This window comes from Periplaneta americana, chromosome 3 (genome assembly GCF_040183065.1).
Source record: "Periplaneta americana isolate PAMFEO1 chromosome 3, P.americana_PAMFEO1_priV1, whole genome shotgun sequence".
NCBI classification, from domain to species: domain Eukaryota; kingdom Metazoa; phylum Arthropoda; class Insecta; order Blattodea; family Blattidae; genus Periplaneta; species Periplaneta americana.
Window position 1 is genome coordinate 62,305,320 of NC_091119.1, and position 20,213 is coordinate 62,325,532.

A 20,213-nucleotide genomic window follows, 5' to 3' on the forward strand; every position below is an offset into this window, starting at 1 on the left:
CTATTACTGTTTATATACATCAGTATCAGCTTGTTCTTATACAATTCACAACGATTCAGCTCCTATTACTCTTTATATACGAGAGTATCAGCTTGTTATTATACATTTCGCAACGATTCAGCTCCTATTACTGTTCATATACGAGAGTCTCAGCTTGTCATTATACATTTCACAACGACTGTGTTCCTTTTACTGTACATATACGAGAGTATCAGCTTGTCATTATACATTTCACAACGATTCGGCTCATATTACTGTTTATATACGAGCGTATCAGCTTGTCATTATACATTTCACAACGACTGTGTTCCTTTTACTGTACATATACGAGAGTATCAGCTTGTCATTATACATTTCACAATGACTGTGCTCCTTTTACTGTTCATATAGGAGAGTATCAGCTTGTCATCATACATTTCTCAAGGACTCAGTTTCTATTACTGTTCATATACGAGAGTATCAGCTTCTCATTACACATTTCACAACGATCCAGCTCCTATTACTGTTTATATTGGGAAGTGTGAGTGGAAGAAGGGCAAGAAAGTCACTATGTCCCACTGTCGTTTTGTATTCGAAATACATAAAAAAAAAAATTAACTATCAATTCACCAGAAATGTGTTTAAGATGGATGTAATGATAATGACGTTACTTACCCTGCGTGGACCACAGGTTCTGCGAGGCAGCGCTCTGCACGGAGACATCGGTGCCGGCGCCGGAGCTCACGTTTATGTACGACATCGCGCCAGGATACATTGTGCTGCGCGTGTACATCGGACTGCAACAAACAAATTGCCACATTGATGATACTCCTCTTCTGCCATCTCTGACGATGTTTTCATACACAGGCCTACACATAACTCATTTACTCTATCGACTCGCCCAATGAGACAGCTCATTCAATTACCCAATCCCTTATTCAAACTCACTCAATCTCATCAATTAATTCAATTGCTAGTTACTTATTCATTCAATCACTGATCAATTTAATCACTAGATCACTCAATGAATAATTTAGTCAAACATGACTAAATCATTCAATTATTAAATCATTCCATCACTCCTTTACACAATCATTCGCCCATTCACTAAATTATTCCATGATTTACCCATTCAATCTTTTGTCCAATCACTCTCCAACTACTCATCAATTTACTCAATCACTCGAGCACTGACCCATTCCATTAGCCAAGAAATCACTCACTCAATCAAACATTCGATCATTCACCTATTCGTTCATCACTCGTGCGCACAGTCATCCATTCAATCACTCAAACTCTCATCCATCCACTCAATCACTCGAACTTTCATCCATCCATTCAATCACTCGAACTCTCTTCCATCGCAAACACACATCCTCCCACTCAATCACTCTCTCACCCATCTACTCAATCACTCGAACGCTGTTCCATCCACTCAATAACTCGAATTCTCTTCCATCTCAAACACATCCATCCTCTTAATCACTCGAACTCTCATCCATCCACTCAATCACTCGAACTCTCATCTATCCACTCAATCACTCGAACTCTCTTCCATCTCAAACACACATCCATCTATTCAATCACTCTCTCAGCCATCCACTCAATCACTCGAACTCTCTTCCATCCACTCAATCACTTGAACTCTCTTCCATCTCAAACACACATCCATCCACTTAATCACTCGAACTCTCATCCATCCACTCAATCACTCGAACTCTCATCTATCCACTCAATCACTCGAACTCCCTTCCATCTCAAAAACACATCCATCCACTCAATCACTCTCTCATCCATCCACTCAATCACTCGAACTCTCATCTATCCACTCAATCACTCGAATTCCCTTCCATCTCAAACACACATCCATCCACTCAATCACTCTCTCATCCATCCACTCAATCACTCGAACTCGCTTCCTTCTCAAACACACATCCTTCCACTCAATCACTCGAACTCTCTTCCATCACGAACACACATCCACCCACTCAATCACTCGAACTCTCTTCCATCACGAAAACACATCCACCCACTCAATCACTCCCTCATCCACCACTCAATCACTCGTTCTCTCATCCATTCACTCAATCACTCCATCCATCCACTCGAACTCTCATCCATCCATTCAATCACTCGAACTTTCATCCATCCACTCAATCACTCGAACTCTCTTCCATATCGAACACACATCCACTCACTCAATCACTCCTTCATCCATCCACTCAATCACTCGAACTTTCATCCATCCATTTAATCACTCGAACTCTCATCCATCCACTCAATCACTCGAATTCTCTTCCATCTCGAACACATATCCACCCACTCAATCACTCGAACTCCCATGCAGTCATTCATTATCGATAGGAAGAAACGTTGTTCAAATCGTGCTCTAACAGAACAAACACATGAAGGCATGCATTTGAGGATGGAATTCAGACCAAGGGAAAGTAACCGTGGCCTAGCACAGGCGTTGAACACATTCTAAAATGGTAAGAGGTTTGAAGTGTCTTCAAAGGTGTCGGAAGTTCATAAATTGAACCCAGCTCATTCAACAGCACAGACACGATTTTCTCGCTGGATGTCAGAATCAATCCACGACGTAATCGGTTATTCATTTCTTATTTGTTTGCACTGAAGAAGCTGGGTTTTACCTGAGTGGCTAAGAGATCGCTCAGAATATTCGGTTATTGGAATACCGAAAAATCCACGTTTTTCTCATAAAGTCCCACTGCATGATCAAAAAGTGGGAGTGGTACCTATCATGTGCGATCTGTACGCGAAGGATATTTGGGCCCATATTTTTACGAAACAATTCGGAGTGTTATGTGAACAACATTTTGCGGCTGTTTTCACAACTTATCAAGGAAGAAAATAATTACACATTTTTCAACAGAGATGGTGCAACAACACGGCTAGTACACAACATTAATGGAAATGAGCTTCAGCAACATTGCTGCACCATATGTATAGAACAACTAAAACTCTCATTATCCCAAATAAATAATTTAAAGGTACTGGTTAAGCGAAAGGATACTTGGTATCCGTGAAAACTGACGATATTTATACTGCCGAAAGACAGAGGAGCGTCGATGCTGGACCCTTGTATTGAATTGGAACACGCGCTATAGGTAGGCCTATTTAAATGCTAAAATTTATTTATTGAAATATTGGCTCTCCTAGTCATTAGGAGTATACAAGTTACCATAGTCTTTTGTAGACAAAAAAATTCTCCGTCCATTTATAACACTGTGCAAGCAATTAAAGTAAATGTGAAGCTGTTTTTCTTTATGGTTCATTTATTAATCTGAGAAAATGTATTCCTTGAAAGGAAAAGTAAAAATTACTAAATAGTATTATGTTGGAAAAAGTGTACGTAGAGTAGGGTCTATGTGAGATATTTAGTGGGAATATAAGACAGTCACCAAGTCTAGAAGTATCAGCAAATTCGAGAACAATGGAACAGTGTTAAGAAACTACAGATGTCCAAACAGAAGAAGAAAATGAGAATACATTCACTGTTTTGGCTCCAATAGTTCAAAACCTGATTGAAGTTTGCAGAAGTTAGCTCATAAATATGTCATGCAACATACAATTTCGCTGGTTCGATCCCCGAATTCGACTATGCTGATACTTGTGGTGGACAAAACTGCAGAATGAGAAACCTCCGCTAACACAGATCTGCCAGAGACTGGACTTCAGCGAGCTTTCATCATCTGAATGAAATGAATCTGCTCGAGCGGAGGCCAATGACAGTGCACTACGATTAAGAACTACTGACACATCAAAACGCTAAGACTTGGCTCTCACGTTACACAAATAGAAGATAAATGAAGATATCTTTAACGCTTCGAAATGAGTAGACCATCTCCATACTACGTACCGGTATTTTTCCATTTAACACAAGGGAAAGGAAAATTTTAAATCGGATTTCAGAGTTGTCAATAAACCTCGGATATATATGATCTAAAATTGAAATTATTCTGAGAGGCGAATCAAAAATTCCGCATCATAGCCTATTATAAATCCAGACCTAATAGTAGATGGCAGTTGGAAATATCTGATGAAGGTGTAACGAGACATAACAGACGATTATGACCTAAATGAAACGCTATATAGCAGCGGTGACCAAAACTCGAAAGGAAGTGATTACACGCGAGAACAGTCTAAGAAATAAGGAGACGGGGGAGAGGTACTTGGGATGAAAACTACAACCAGTGGTGGTTCGTGCACCAACATTGAATTCTTCATCAACCCCACGAATAAAAATCGCAAGCTTTACTGTATCAGTAATGTCAGTACTGTCATCAAGAACCAATAATATAGCTATATATATAAATTTTCTTGCTTTTTTTTTTTTTTTTTTTTTTTAATATTCCTCATGAACACAATCAGAAATCTCTTGAATTCTCTTCTGGATATTTAAGTCGAGAAAGCGCAGTTTTTCAAAATTAATTAACAACTTTCATTGGACAAATTATTTCAGACACCTTGAACATTACGCTTTAAAAAAAAAACTCTCCTCCGTTGGAAGGCTTAAGAGAACAAGCTATTTCGTTCGCCACTAGATAGCTGGCTTCCTTAAATTTTATTTACGTCATCTTTCTCTTCATGACGATTATTTATGACTGATTTCAGTTCTTGGAGTTTAATAGCTCGTTTCATTACTACACTAGCACGTAATATTCAATCAGTTTCTCTATATTATTTATATTATTATTATCATTATTATTATTATTATTATTATTATTATTATTATTATTATTATTATTATTATTATTATTAAATCAATAATTAGTAAATAACTGATAATAGCCATCGAAAGATTAAAAAATAAATAAAATGGAGTTATAGCGTAGCCTAGTAATTATTTTATCCTTCAAGGGAAGATGTAGGTCTATATATTCAGGCACGTATATAAGAATTATGGTAACACTTGCTGATAAATAATAATAATAATAATAATAATAATAATAATAATAATAATAATAATAATACCTGTTATGCCTGTGTATTCAGCGTAATGCCCTCTAATGTCGTTTCTATATACTACTACTAATCGAACCGTCGAGCAAAGCAACATATTAAATTTTCTCCGACAGTACAGCGCAGTACAGCGAATAAATTCCTCTTCCCATTCTGTACGAAACCTTCTGTTCCTGCTAGAGACAGAGGGTTTGTAGAGCGACATGGTACTGATACTGCTTACCTTTAGTACGTGAGCGAGACAGAGAACAATATATAGGAAACTCCCCTTACCAGTATGAATGTCTTTGATTACACGATGTAATCACGATACCCAGTTTGGTCACCGCTGGTTATAGTCATGATTTAAATAAATACGTTTAATACTATGGCTGGAACCTTGTGTATAATCAAACAGGCTGATGAAGGGTTTACTGAGACCATACTATGAAACAAGCCGAATTTCTTAGTGGGGAACGAAGACCTGCATTAACTAAACAAATGCTATCCCCAGAAACGAGAAGTTTAAGATGGGCAAGTGGACACTGGCATCTGAATAAGCTTCTAAGTACGTGCATGAGACTCACAGAGGATCCAACTTATAGGATATGTGAGATGGATGTAGAGTCATAACCCCACATTTTTTTTTTTTTTTCGTAGCTCCTGTCTCCGTATACACAACGTTGTAAGTAGACGAATTCATTTAACTGAAGGCGGTTCTTCCATTTATACCGTGTTTCGCGGCGGCATCGTTAAGAGCGCTGTACAAGGCAACTTGGCCACTCTATAATTTCTAACTCGATGAGTGGGTGTACATCTGCACAATAGGCCATTCGTGTCTACTTATGTAGCTGTATTGAGGAAGAAGAAGTAGGCAATAGTAAGTATCTACCACTCGTTTAACCCTGACCTAAATTTTTTCATATTGATACCATGGTGAAACAAAAAAACAAAGCAATCCCCTTCCTAATAACGGCTGGCCAAGGAACTGGCGGGTGCTACATTTTATCTGTAAAGAACGAAACTACTTCTGAGGATACCAAATGTAATCATCATTATCATTATCACATGATAAAATTTTTGATCAAACATATATGACCAAATGTAGGATTTTGACTATATTACACTACGTCAAAACTTTTATCATATCTTTCATCACAGTTCTAATAATGGATCCACAACAGTTCTATGCTTTTTGTAACTGTAAAATATGCAGAAATGGTTATTGCATCAATACTAAAGAAGAAATAAAAGAAACAATGTATTTCGTCGGCTTAGAGTGTAAACCTGCTCACTAACAAAAAGGAAATTTTACAGGGGAAACAAAAAACTGAGTATAAATTAACTCTGAAACTTTAGGACCAAATCCTAAGTAGAGGTGGTGAAGTTTCAGAGTTTTGGGTTAGAGAGTGGTGTAGAGAGAAAAATACGAAAGAAATCCAACAAACTCTACTGAGTATTTAGTAATGGATGATGAAACATTTCATGTGACCCATAATGTGATATTTAAAATTTTGTGGTTTTCAGAGACCATGTGTACTTAATGTCCGCCATTTTCTTTCTTCTCAGTCACAGATTTTATCAAAGGTATGATGATGACCAGAACTTTTATCACAGAACTATGTCACAGCTAGATGTGATCAAATATGTTATATTGTATAGACTACTGTAAAAAATTTTATCATATATATTTTATCAAACTTCTGTGACATAGGAATTTCATAGTGGGCCTTAGTGATTCCAAATAGATTCATTCGAGCGGAAAGGTTTAAAATAGCGTCATCGCAAGGAGAAGAGTTTGTAGCTTCGAAATTATCAGCGATTAAATATAAAACTTCTGTTGACTCAACTTCACGAATCATTTGATTATTTTTAAAGCAGTCGTTTTCTTTTTTATACTGTAATTGATACTGTATTTATTGTGATTGGCGTGGACTGTAATCGTATTTAACTTCCGCTGATAAGGATATTTTATTGTACAATATAGTAATGCACCGTATTATTAGTTATTTCTAATTTCTCCAAGAGAACGCCACTTTCATTGACTCTGCATTTTGTAGGAAACCTCCGTGATATCAAGATTTACAATGACATCTGCCCAAAGCGCGCACACAAAGAAATCGCATGTCTAGGGACTCTAGGGTATTGTGCCACTGTCTGTCGTCACCATTTTACACTTTTCTTCACAATGCATTTGCTGCTTTCGAAACTCACTTGGACGAATCCTAAGACATTCCATACGTCACTGCTATTTAAAAATTCAGGCTACAGAAAAGTGATATTTAGGCCTATAACAATAACAGTCAACTCTGGATATAGTGAATTCGGTTATAGTGGACATTCGGCTATAGTGAACCTAAATCGTTGGTCCAGACCCGCATACATTAAAAAGTACATTAATATTTCCGTTTATAGTGAACCCTCACTTCGGTTATAGTGAACCTTAAAAATTGAAGTTACAAGAGTTGTATCCCGACAAATTCTTATTTGAAGTCAGACTTTCTTGTATAAAATTGAAAGAATGTGTTGAGAACAACATTCTAAGTTTCTTACTCCTTTAGTCAAAGGACAAAGGTAGGATTAGCGATTCCTAGACAATGAGCTGTACTGTAAATTCAGGCCTCACTCCACCGTCGAAAGGTTGCCATTCTGTTCTCAAGCACACTACTCTACTGTTATTTCTAATGCTATACCGTCAAAAGGGTTGCATTTTGTTCTCAGGAAAATTTCCATTATGACGGATATCATCGAAACAACGGAAATGAAATTCCCTTCTTTTATTAAAAGGGGACGGACATTATGTCCAGAGCATAAATGAAGGCAAGATTCCGATGGCTTTCAAATCGAGTTAACATAAAAGTTGATATTTTATACTCGCACAATGAAAAAGAGTGATAAATCATACTAAACTCTGGTTTATGATTAACTAACTTTGTTGTCCGCAAGTACATATAAAAGCAATTGTAACATCTTTACACAAAAAAACGAAAAAATATCACCTTCCTCTGTCAGAATAAAAAAACGTCAAATAAATAGCTAGCCGCTGACGGTAAAATTCTGTAGCTGACCGTAGTCCTGAAAACACCATATTTAGCTACAAAACCGCTGACTTGGCAACACTGTCACTCAAATTTCTTCCTCCTACAATAATAAACACGTTTAGCATAGAATGTAACAGTACAATTTGAAAATATGAAAGCAAACAATTGAAAATGTTACGTGACAACTTCTATGAGAACGAGCTTAAGATTTAAAATTATAAAGCTGATTGTTCGTTATCGTGAAGACATGACAATATTATATTTGTAACTGTGGATTGTCGATTATTATTTATATTAAATCAATAGTATTAAAGCACGATTATTGGCAGATTAAGCACCGAAATAAGTTACTTTTATTTACTATTGTTAGTAAAGTTAGTCATTGTTTCAAATATTTAAATTTCATATACATATTATAATTAATTAGAAAATTGCAAATAAGCAAGAAATACTGCTTTAAAATGACAAACAAAAGGCATTTATTAGTACGAAATACCTTAAAAAGGCAAAATAAGCAAAATAAAAATTGGCCCTATCACTTTGATTTACTCCAATATGTCTTTGCAAATAATGATTTATTTCCACCCAGTGAAAAAGACATTTTGCCAAACATCCGGGTTCTAGACATGACATTTATCTATGTATATTCCTATACGTATTTTATTAATTTTTTTGTACGCGCTTGTATATTTATTTCAGTACCGATACTAATATTTACATACAAATCCGTTCGGAATCAGAGAAATATCACTTGATTAGCTACGGGATTTCAACGCTGGTTCTTGTGCTTACAGGTGGGGGTCTGAGACGCTATGTAAATGCCCGCGACTCGTAGGCTGGCCGCACACAGGATGAGACGAGACAGCTTCAGAAGAGTCATGTTTGTCAGGGACCGACTAGAGGATAAAGTTAACATGGTTTGTTATGGATCAGCCGCACGTGGGTAGAGACTAGAGATGAACAACGATCGAAAAAGCAAACTAACAGCGCCCGCAAAGCCGAAAACCCGCACTACAATGTTCTATACGTCGTGTCGTTGACGTAAAGACTGCTTGTGAATGTTTCTAGACGACGAGATTGATCACTCCCGAAGTCCTGAACGTCAAGCAGCCTTGAATCGCCACAGTTGTTTATACCTGACTGAACTTTTATTTACTTTGGCAACTGTTATAAATGTATATACAATCAAGTAGCCTATTTGAAACATCATCTCTACCTTTCAGTGTATAATAATCCGTTCCCCAGCCTTTATTTAATTACTAGGCCCTTACTAAAAGACTAGGAATTTTCTTTTGACATCTTTGAAATCAAGTGTGCAATCTCAAGTAAAAAAATATTACCGTTATGTTTTACGTTTCTTAGAAATGCAAATTTATTTGAGAATTGTTATTTTTTTCTATTTATATAACCATAGGTAATATCACATAATAGAACCAGAACATTTTGATACCTAAGATAGTGTTCTGTTTTGCCTTTTTTGTCTCATTTAAACATTTATGATTTTTTTATTTCAATTATGTATGTTATTGAAAGTTACGAAATCTTTCCACGCCGACCAAATGCTATTTCGAGAATGATGAGCGAGACTCTAAAGACAAATGCAACGAACACAGCGAGCGAGAGCGGCAGTCAGTTTTGTTCATCTCTAGTAGACACGCTTGTCTCAGGCTATCAGAGACTTGAGGCAAAACAGTAAAGGTGCCTGGAATTACGTCTCGTCTCGAGAAAAGTAGAGACAGTCCAGTTTGCGCGATGCGCGTACTTCTGCTTTCATTATTTCATATTATCAGCACTGCCGAGTATCGGAAGAAGATTCAGATTAATTTGATTTCAGTGTCATTATCGTGCACTAGTACTACAATGGAATTAGTCAAAACTTTGTACACTCATTCGTGTGAAGTTGAATTTATTATGATCGTCTCAAAGTTCATCTAAAACATCTGTAAGGTTCCTCTTTTGATTGATGGAATGTATCCAAAACTTGCGAACTCGCTTTTCGTCCACACACAGCAGGTAATAATATAAAATAATAGACACATCTTCATGACATGCCATAATGACTGAAACTGAGAGAAGCAAGATATTTAGTCACTCACGTTTTGTCTTGAACCTCTTTGTCTCTTCCTGAGTGCGCCCAGCCTTAGACGGCGGAAAATATGCATGTGAGTAGTTCAATGCCTGTCATAAACCAGAGGAAACGGATGGACGCAGAGTCGCAGCGCGGCCTCGAACGGCAGCACTTCAACCCCGGCCGCTCTTGAAAAAAATGAGTGGCATGGCTCTACAGTTTTTCCTAGCGCTGTTTGTGATCTTACTTATTTACAAATGGCTTTTAAAGAACCCGCAGGTTCATTGCCGCCCTCACATAAGTCCGGCATCGATCCCTATCCTGAACATGATTAATCCAGTCCCTACCATCATATCCCACATCCGTCAAATCTATTTTAATATTATCCTCCCATCTACGTCTCGATCTCCTCAAAGGTATTTTTTCAACGGCCTCCCAACTAACACTCTATATGCATTTCTGGATTTATCCATACGTGCTACATGCCCTGCCCATCTCTCTGGATTTAATGTTCCTAATTGTGTTAGGTGAAGAATACAATGCGTGAGAATACAATACAAGTGAGAATCCAAGTTTCACAGCCATAAAGAACAACCGGTAATATAACTGTTTTATAAATTCTAACTTTCAGATTTTTTGACAGCAGACTGGATGATAAAAGCTCCGTATCATTTATATTTGTTACTGTTGCTCCATGATTTTGACGTTTCGTAACAAGCTGTTTTTTACGGTGATGGGTTGTTAGCCCTTCGCCCAACCCTCAAGCTGGAGGACCATCCCTCATCGGCTGTCCGCGTCTGCTTATTCAATATATTCACAGCTACCCTCCATATCTGGAGGCCGTCTCCTCGATCTGCAAGCTAAGGACGCGTCATGCCGTGGTAATAGGGACCCACAATACACGGCTCGGGTAACTATATGTCCACTAATTTGCTGTTTATGTTACACAATGTTCCATATCCGTTATTTTTACATAAAATTGATTTCCAATTCTGTTTTATACGTTCAGTAACCGGTGTACTTGGTGTCTCATTAATTCTCTGTGTCATTTCTTCAACTAATTTGAGGGCTTCAGGCATCTTTTGCTGTGACTTTTCTAACTGTGTAATAGTTTCTGACACAGTTTGAAAATGGGTTTGTATGTAAACCAAATTATTCGTCAGAACCTTCAAATCCAGAGCGTTTTTCTTTGCGTATTTGTTGGCATTCATGCTACACTACCCCCGCCCACTATATTCAGTACGCAGTTATGCGAATTTTCCACTCACCTGCTCTATTGGGACCGAAGTCTCGAAGCCTAGATATGAGAATGGAATTGAGATCCATCGGAACGATGTTAACGCTAACATGAAGAAATGGGAGATCCTCTAGAAAAACCCCAATTGCGACCTTGTATACCACAAGCGTTGCTATGAATTTTTCAATGAAACATCCCGACCCTAACCGGGATTCGAACGCGGAGAACCCTCGCGACAGGCTGATGATCTAGATCGCGCAACTACAGCAAGGGAACAAAAGCCTACTACTAACACTTTATTTCAATTAACTATACATAGCCGACCCGACAGAGTAGACGACCATTCAGATCGACTACTGTTTTACTGTGACAGAGGAACCTGTAAGTACTATAATTCAGAAATGTTGAAGGTATCAAGTCCAAACATACAGCGTGAAACAAAAGACATAATATCTCCTCAACATAATCAGCCCGGAAGTCTAAAATCTCTTAAGTTAAATAAAATCATGCAGAAAGACAAATCAAAAGTGAAGATGTGCTTCTAGATATAATTCACCGCAGAGATAATTAATGAAATCAAGAGTTTCTGACCCATTTTCTCTCAAAGAAAACACAACTGATTAGCACATCCCTGGGCATAGAGGGGAAGTGAAAAGTAAGGAAGAAACCCCGTTCATGTCCTTTTCGCTTACACCGCCTTAGAAACGAACGCACAATAAGGCACTGTGCATCAGTGGTGAATTTTAAGCGACCAGCGAGAGCGAGAGTTCGTAAAAGCTATTAAGTCTGCCTTACACAATCCATCACTGAGCAATGCTTACCTTCCTGTTTATTCGTATCAGACCAAAACATTACAGTCGCAGACGGAAAAGGATGAGTGGAGATTAAAAAGAAGTCCGTAGTGACTGAATTGAAGTATTAGTGCCAAGGCCTGGATTAGCGCAATATTGGCGCTTCTCAGATGGAGTATCTATTAGTAACTGCTCCGTCATTTAAGTTGGTTATTTAACGACTTTGTATCAACTACTAGATCATTTAGCGTTGATGGAATTGGTGATAGCGAGATGGTATTTGGTGAGATGAGGCCGAGGATTCGCCTTACATTGCCGTATATTCGCTTTTCCCTTGGGGAAACCTCGTAAAAATCCAATCAGGTAATCATCTCAAGCGGGAATCGAACCTACTCCCGAACGCAACTCCGGATCAGAAGGCAAACACGTCTGCCGCTTGAGATGCGCTGGTAGCTACTCTGTCAATATACTGTAGAATGGTTATATTACAATGACAACTTCAGCAATGGTAAACAAATGAACACAGCTCTGACAACGTAAATAGTAACTTTCAAAAAACATTAACTAGCGTTGATGATCTAGTTAGTGGTTATAATGATTACCACTGCATTCAAAGTTTATGGGTTGAAACCCAGCCTAAGGCGATAACAATCCTTAGCATGGTTTCTTTCGGGAGGGAAGAAAAGCTGGGAGCCTTTATCATAGATGTACGGCACATAAGGAACTGTCTCTGAATGAGAGGGTTCTAGATAAATTCCACTGGCCATTTTCTCATCTAGCTCAAAATTCGTTTTCGGAAACAAAAAAATTGGCCTGCATGGATGGCCCAAACATGCATGATATGCTCCAGTTTCTAGCTGTAATTCAGCCATATCAATACTAGCGCCGAATTTTTGTAACGGCCCACGTGTATGCTATTATAGTCCGAGTTGAGCTGTAGTAGTCGGATTATGATGCCCGCAATGTGGGCTGGAGGACAAACACAGTAAGTTATTGTGCTTGCTGACAAGGCCAATGGTGGTGATCAAGGTTGTGATTATTATGACGATAATTGCAATGGTGACTATGATGACGTTGATAATTGAAGACTTACAGGATAAAAAGACCCATATCGAGAAAATGTGTCGAACATCTTCATTGGCCAGAGCAAGTTTCACCTTTGGATTAAAGTCTTGATGTCAGACGTAGAAAGTTAGCCTATTCAGTAACTAGCAAATAAATGCAAATAACAATCCGTTTTCGTACATGAGGGTGAGGTTTAAACTCATGAAGAAAACAATACATCAAGCCTGGGTATCCTGGGTGGTTCTCATACATTTTGCTTTGTCATTACGGAAGGCTTTTGACGCTGCAAAAAGAGTGAGGTTTAACCTAGATGAAGAGAAGACTACATCAAGCCTTGGTATCCTGGGTGGTTCTCATACATTTTGCTTTGTCATTACGGAAGGCTTTTGACGCTGCAAAAAGAGTGAGGTTTAACCTAGATGAAGAGAAGACTACATCAAGCCTTGGTATCCTGGGTGGTTCTCATACATTTTGCTTTGTCATTACGGAAGGCTTTTGACGCTGCAAAAAGAGTGAGGTTTAACCTAGATGAAGAAAAGACTACATCAAGCCTTGGTATCCTGGGTGGTTCTCATACATTTTGCTTTGTCATTACGGAAGGCTTTTGACGCTGCAAAAAGAGTGAGGTTTGACCTAGATGAAGAGAAGACTACATCAAGCCTTGGTATCCTGGGTGGTTTTCACATATTTTACTTTCTCATTATGGAAGGTTTTTCATATTGGAAAATTCATGAGAAAGAGGTTTAATTAGATGAAAGAGGTTTCTGATGCTGCAAAATTCATGAGACTGAGATTTAAACTACATGAAAAGAAGAATACACCAAGCCTTAGTAGGCTACCGTGAGTGATTTCCATACATTTACTTTGTCAATACGAAAGGTTTCTGATGCTGCAAAATTCATGAGGCTGAGGTTTAAACTACATGAAGAGAAGAACACACCAAGCCTTGGTACACTGGGTGGTTTTCATACATTTTACATTCCCATTACCGAAGGTTTTTGATGTTGCAAAATTCATGAGGCTGACGTTTAAACTACATGAAGAGAAGAATACACCAAGCCTTGTGTATCCTGGATGGTTTTCATACATTTTACATTCCCATTACCGAAGGTTTTTGATACTGGAAAATTCATGAAGGTGAGGTTTAACCTAGATGAAGAGAAGAGTACACCAAATGAATTTTTCCTTTTTTCAGCCAGTTAAACGCACTGCATAACGACCATCTGTGACTGTCGTATTCTTTTGAGTGTCTTCCGGAAATACTCAAAAGCTGTTGTTTAGAATTATGCAAACTTAATTGCATATTCCTAAAAACAAATGCATTATTTGTCTCATCGTACGTAGATAAATTTTCCACGAGTTCTTTAATATACTGGAATGCATCACATCCTCTCTTGTCACGTGATGTAGACCAGAATTCAAGCTTGTTTATAAATCCTAGATTAACAAAATCCAAATTTTAACTTAGAAATGTTTTTGGCTCTTGATTTTCAATTTATTACCATTTTTTATAAATTTTTCAAACCCAAGTTTTTAGTAGAAGATCTCAATTTTTAAGCTTCCTTTCTTTGGTTACATTTACAAAACAGAGAAACATTTCTTGGCATCCATTTTATGAAATTTCTCATTCACTTTCAAAAATTGTTTTGAAAATTTTATTTTTTTTTTCTAATTCATGAAAGAATATTAATAAAATAAACTACAAGCATTTCTTACAAAATAAATGCATAGAAACAGGTAAATACTTACAGTAAAAATTTCAACCAGCCTGATTAATATTTGGCATAAAATACTTGGTGTTGAATCAAGAAAAATAAACACGGAAAAATAGATTTGAAAGTAAAATGAATATTTATGTAGCACAAACCTATTAATATTCACCTCCGCTACATTCATCTAGTAACCTCAGGAAGCCAACTTTAGAACAAAAGTTACTAGAAATTTGTGAAAACCAATTCTTTGGTGAAAAAATAATTCTGACGGCTCTTTAAACCCCTTACAACCTTAATTTAAAAATATTAAACATATTTGTAAGCAGAATTGAACTAAATTTATTTGGTTTATGAAAATATACATTCTAAAAGAGTGAAATAGCCAATAAAATTTTTTTGGATTATTTTCATGATTTTCAGAGGAGTCTCCCCTCAAAATCCATAATATAGGCCTAGGTTTGTGTTAGTTTTATTAATTTTGTATAGACATCTTTCTCATTTTCATTATGTATCACTTCCTATTTATTTCAAAGTGTTCATTTGTTTGAAAATTTTATTATTTAGTAATATTATACTTGTTATTGGAATTTCACCAATGAATGCCGATATTTTAGATTTTTGTGTGATATTCACCTCTGATTGAGGTTCTGATTCATATGTACATCTATTATATCAGACAGAACATCTCACTTAACAATATGTGTCAGAGAAAGAACAATTGTTTATACATATCTTAAGTTTAAGTAGTGAAATATGTTTCTAGTCAGCGATGTATGCAATAGAGGGGGAGGTAAGAGCTGGCCACCCTACCCCATTATCTCCTGGCTTGGATGTCTACTGAGTGATGCCTTGCTGGTGTCACTTATGACAACTAGTTTTTAGACTGTTGACCTAACATAGGCCTACACACACAATGGAAATATTTCCTTTGCTATGTTTCGAATTTTTTTTAATTTTATAACAACTTTTACTCACCTTATCGTATAACAAAGAAGCTTTGCGTATCCAAACAAAAGAACAGCGACATCAATGTAACGATAATGGGAGTAGTTGACGATCGCGGTAAACACGAAACAAAGTTACACAAGTCGCGCGTGCGAAGATTCATTCGAGACTGGTCGACAATCGAGAATCTCAACAAATTGCAAAAGAGAGAGAGAATGTAGGAGGGAGAGAGTACCTCGACCGGTGCATTAAATTAATGGGAAGGATGGACGGCTGAGTGATCCGACGGGCAGGAAATGTCGCAGCTAAGTGAAGACGCTAGTCTAACAATCCCGGCCTCAAAGTGGACTTGTTGTAATTAAAAACCAACAAGGGACGTGCGCGTCGCCATGACGACGGCTGCTACCAGCTGACAATCGTCGCGCGTGCCCTCGATATCCTGTGTTATTGCAGTAGTAATCACAAACAATGCGTGATGTCTCCTACGCATACGTGTAAAGGAACTTAACGGTAAATAAGTGATAAGCGAAGTTTGTACTACATTCGCATTGCACAGCGAGCCAGCTCCATGTTTTGTCAAGCGGCACACGCCCCATCCAGATGGCTGGAAGCAGCCTCGCCGGCGGGAGAAAGAGTAGAAGGAAGTGTGATGTTCAAACACGATATCGGCCGTAGTGGTTTCGTCGTTATTATCTTAGAAAGAGCCATTCCACCTCAGAATGAATCTTTCCAACGTCTTCCTGGTTTCCTAGGTATGACGCTCACCTTTCGTTAGGCCCTATAGACTAGACTACGCTCTATTATGTACTACGTAATTGGTAGGCAAACGAAAAATAGACAGACGTATGTATGTGGTTAGATGGATGGATGGATGGATGGACTGATGGATATATAGGTCGAGTGATTGATAAGTCGACTGATAAACAGCCAGGGAGATATAGATACAAATATGGATCGGTGGATGGATGGATGGATGGATGGATGGAAGGATGAACATATAGAATGATTGATTGATGGATCGACTGAGTAACAGATAGGAAGATAGATACAAAGATGGAAGATAGATCGGTGGGTGGATTAATGGATGGACATGTTGAGTGATTGATTGATCGAATGAGTAACAAGTAGGGAGACAGATATAAAGATGGAAGATGGATGGATGGATGGATGGATGGATAGATAGACATATAGTTTGATTGATTAATTTGCTGATTGATTGATTGATTGATTGGATTAATTGATCGACTGAGTAATAGGTAGGGAGATAGATACAAAGATGAAGATGGATGAATGGACATACAGTTTTACTGATTGATTGATTCATTCATTGATTGATTGATTGATTGATCAACTGAGTAACAAGTAGGGAGATAGATATAAAGATGGAAGATGGATGGATGGATAGACATATAGTTTGATTGATTAATTTGCTGATTGATTGATTGATTGGATTAATTGATCGACTGATTAACAGGTAGGGAGATAGATACAAAGATGAAGATGGATGAATGGACATACAGTTTGATTGATTGATTGATTGATTGATAGACTGAGTAAAAGGTAGCGAGATAGATACAAAGATGGAAGACGGATGGATGGACATATAGTTTGTTTGATTGATTGATTGATTGATTGACAGGTAGAGAGATAGATACAAAAAATGGAAGATGGATGGATGAATGGTGGATGGATGAATGGATGGATGGACATTCGGACGGACGAACGAACGAACGGACGGATATAGAGGTTGATCAGACAGACAGAAAATAGGAGATTAGAGAATGCTGGGTTTGCAGTGAAAAACCTACCCTTCTTGGGCAGAAAACTATGAATGAATGATTGATAGGTCGACTGATAAACAGGTAGGGAAATAGGTACAAAGATTGATAGATGGATGGATGGATGGATGGATGGATAGTTAAGTAGGTTCGTAGGTTGGCGGGTAGATACTTAGGTAGGTACCAGTACGTGGAAATACAGATATTAAGTTATAGACTGACAGGTAGATCTGTAGGTGAATAGGCAGACATACTTCAATTACTCGTATGAAACAGAAATAGCCCTAAATGTACAGGGTGTAACGAAAATAGTAGGCAAAACCTTAGGTATGGATGTAGAGAAGAAAAAAAAAGTTACACGAACATGGGTCCGGAAATGCCTGGTTGCCGCGCTATAGGGTTACAACAAGGATCATTGTGCACTACAAAACTTAGGTATTAGTTGATTAATGTTTCAGTCTGTATACATTTGTTTACAGGAACTGTTCAAAATGTCCACCTCCTGTCTGAATACCGGCAGCAGTTCGTGGCACTGACGTCCGGACCTGCTTCCAAATTAAGTAGTTTATATGAAAAACTGGCCATTATTGTTTCCGCCTGTGAGACTGTAAACGTCAGAAAGCGTCTTGAATTACTTGTGGCAGTTCCTTGCAGTTGCTCCCGAAGCAGAGCTAGAAAAGAATTTTATTTCTCCTAAATGTGAGGGAATACGACTGCACTGCCTCTCATTAACATTCTGTAATGTTCCGCTGTTGGCTTTTATAACCCGAAAGCTTGCAATCAGCAATCGATATCGTCAGAAAAGTGCTGTAAAATTTCGAGTATCGCGCAAGAAAAGTGCAAAAACCCTTATAACAGGGAATAAGAGCCGGTATACGATCTATTCATTGAAGTTTTCAAATATATTGCACAAAGGCCGGAAATGTGTAAAATCACTGACTTCTAACTTCATACGAATTAAAATACTTTTATTTCTCTTGTTGGCATTTATGCTAGGCCTCTTCTTTAATGGTGATCTCATTAGGTTCATATTTCCAATAATATAGACTTGCAACTTTGTATTTGACGTGGAATGATTCATCCATTATACAGACATGTGCAAATTATTAGACTTAGCACCACATTTTGTACATTTTCATAATTATCATGAATTACTGACCACAAAATAATTCTGTAGATTCTATGCTACTGGATCAGTACAAAAAGTTCTAGAAACCCGAATTTTTCCACAAATGAGGGACTGGTTCCCTGATGGTGAATGTGTCTTCATGCAGGATGGAGCGCTCTGTCACAAAGCCAGATCAGTAACTAATCTTCTGGCTGAAAATAATGTAGACGTCCTTTCATGGCCAGGGAACAGCCCAGACGCAAATTCAATTGAAAATCTTTGGTGTGTCATAAAAAAAAACCCGAAGATTACACTTATCCAAATATGGCACAGGGATGAAGATGTCAGGAAACAATGTGAAAATCTCATGAACAGCATGCCAAACCGCATGAAATCGATTATAAAGAACAAAGGGTTTCATAGTAAATATTAACTGTTACAACCAGTGTGTAATAAATGAGTTTTGTAGAATAAATGTTACTTGAATCATATATATATATATATATATATATATATATATATATATATATATATTATCGTTTGAGTCTAATAATTTGCACACGTTTGTACATGATTTTTCTGTTCAGTTCTACACTGTTCAAGAGTTGTAGCAATCTTAACATGAAACGCCTTAAATTCCATCGGTGCTAAATAACCCAGTCGTTGATACAGAGTCTTTAAATAGTAAACTAAAATATAACACAATTTAACTAAAATGGATGCGTCTATACATAGTATGTTGGTAGCAAAACATATTTTAAATAGTCAAAGAAGATTAAGCCTTTTAGGAACTGCTCTTACGTGAGCCTTACTATATTTCACTTACAGTAGGCCCTAAACCTTTAATAGCAGCACGAAAACAATAACGCTACAGGTCTGAAAAAAAGAAACCTAAAGGAGCACAGCAAGTCTTCCTTGGAAGAGTGCAAAACCGTGGCTAACGAGAAAGACAGGCTACGGCGCGACGTCACATTCTTAGTCACAACATGGCCAACATTGATCAAGTTTATATATATATATATATATATATATATATATATATATATATATATATATGTATATGTATATGTGTGTGTGTGTTCAGAGCAGAAGTGGTGTAAGCCAAAATTGGGTAATGAGGTTTAAAGTAAAAATTCTGTAAAATACAACGCAAAGCAGCAATTAATATGTCCTTCGTGCTATCCACTGACTACTAATAGTTTAAATAAATTGAATATTAATTGCTACTTTGCGCTGTATTTTACAGAATGTTTACTTTAACTCTCATTACCCATTTTTGACTTACACCACTTCTGCTCTCAACGGCTCATATAGTTTAACAGTTTAATAGTTTAAATTACATGTCTAAAAACAAAATGTATAGACAAAGTCAGTTAAATTACAAAGAGATTGTACAAGAAAAAAATTTCTTAAGATCATAAAATGGATTTAAAATTAAGCAACTAGAGGTGTAAATTTTGAGAGCAGCTCTGCTTAAATTAAAAATATGGGATGGAAATTTATTTGCAACCTTCAATGGCATTTGAC

At 37.3% G+C, this 20,213-nt stretch overlaps 1 protein-coding gene across 1 annotated transcript in view; it reads right to left on the reverse strand.

The window, feature by feature from the left end:
* Window positions 1–20,213, reverse strand: part of LOC138697028 (uncharacterized) — a 343,065-nt gene that overhangs the window by 219,941 nt on the left and 102,911 nt on the right. Inside the window, exon 3 of the mRNA XM_069822620.1 lies at window positions 655–776. Coding sequence (XP_069678721.1) covers window positions 655–776 — 122 coding nt within the window. The remainder of the gene's footprint in view (window positions 1–654; window positions 777–20,213) is intronic.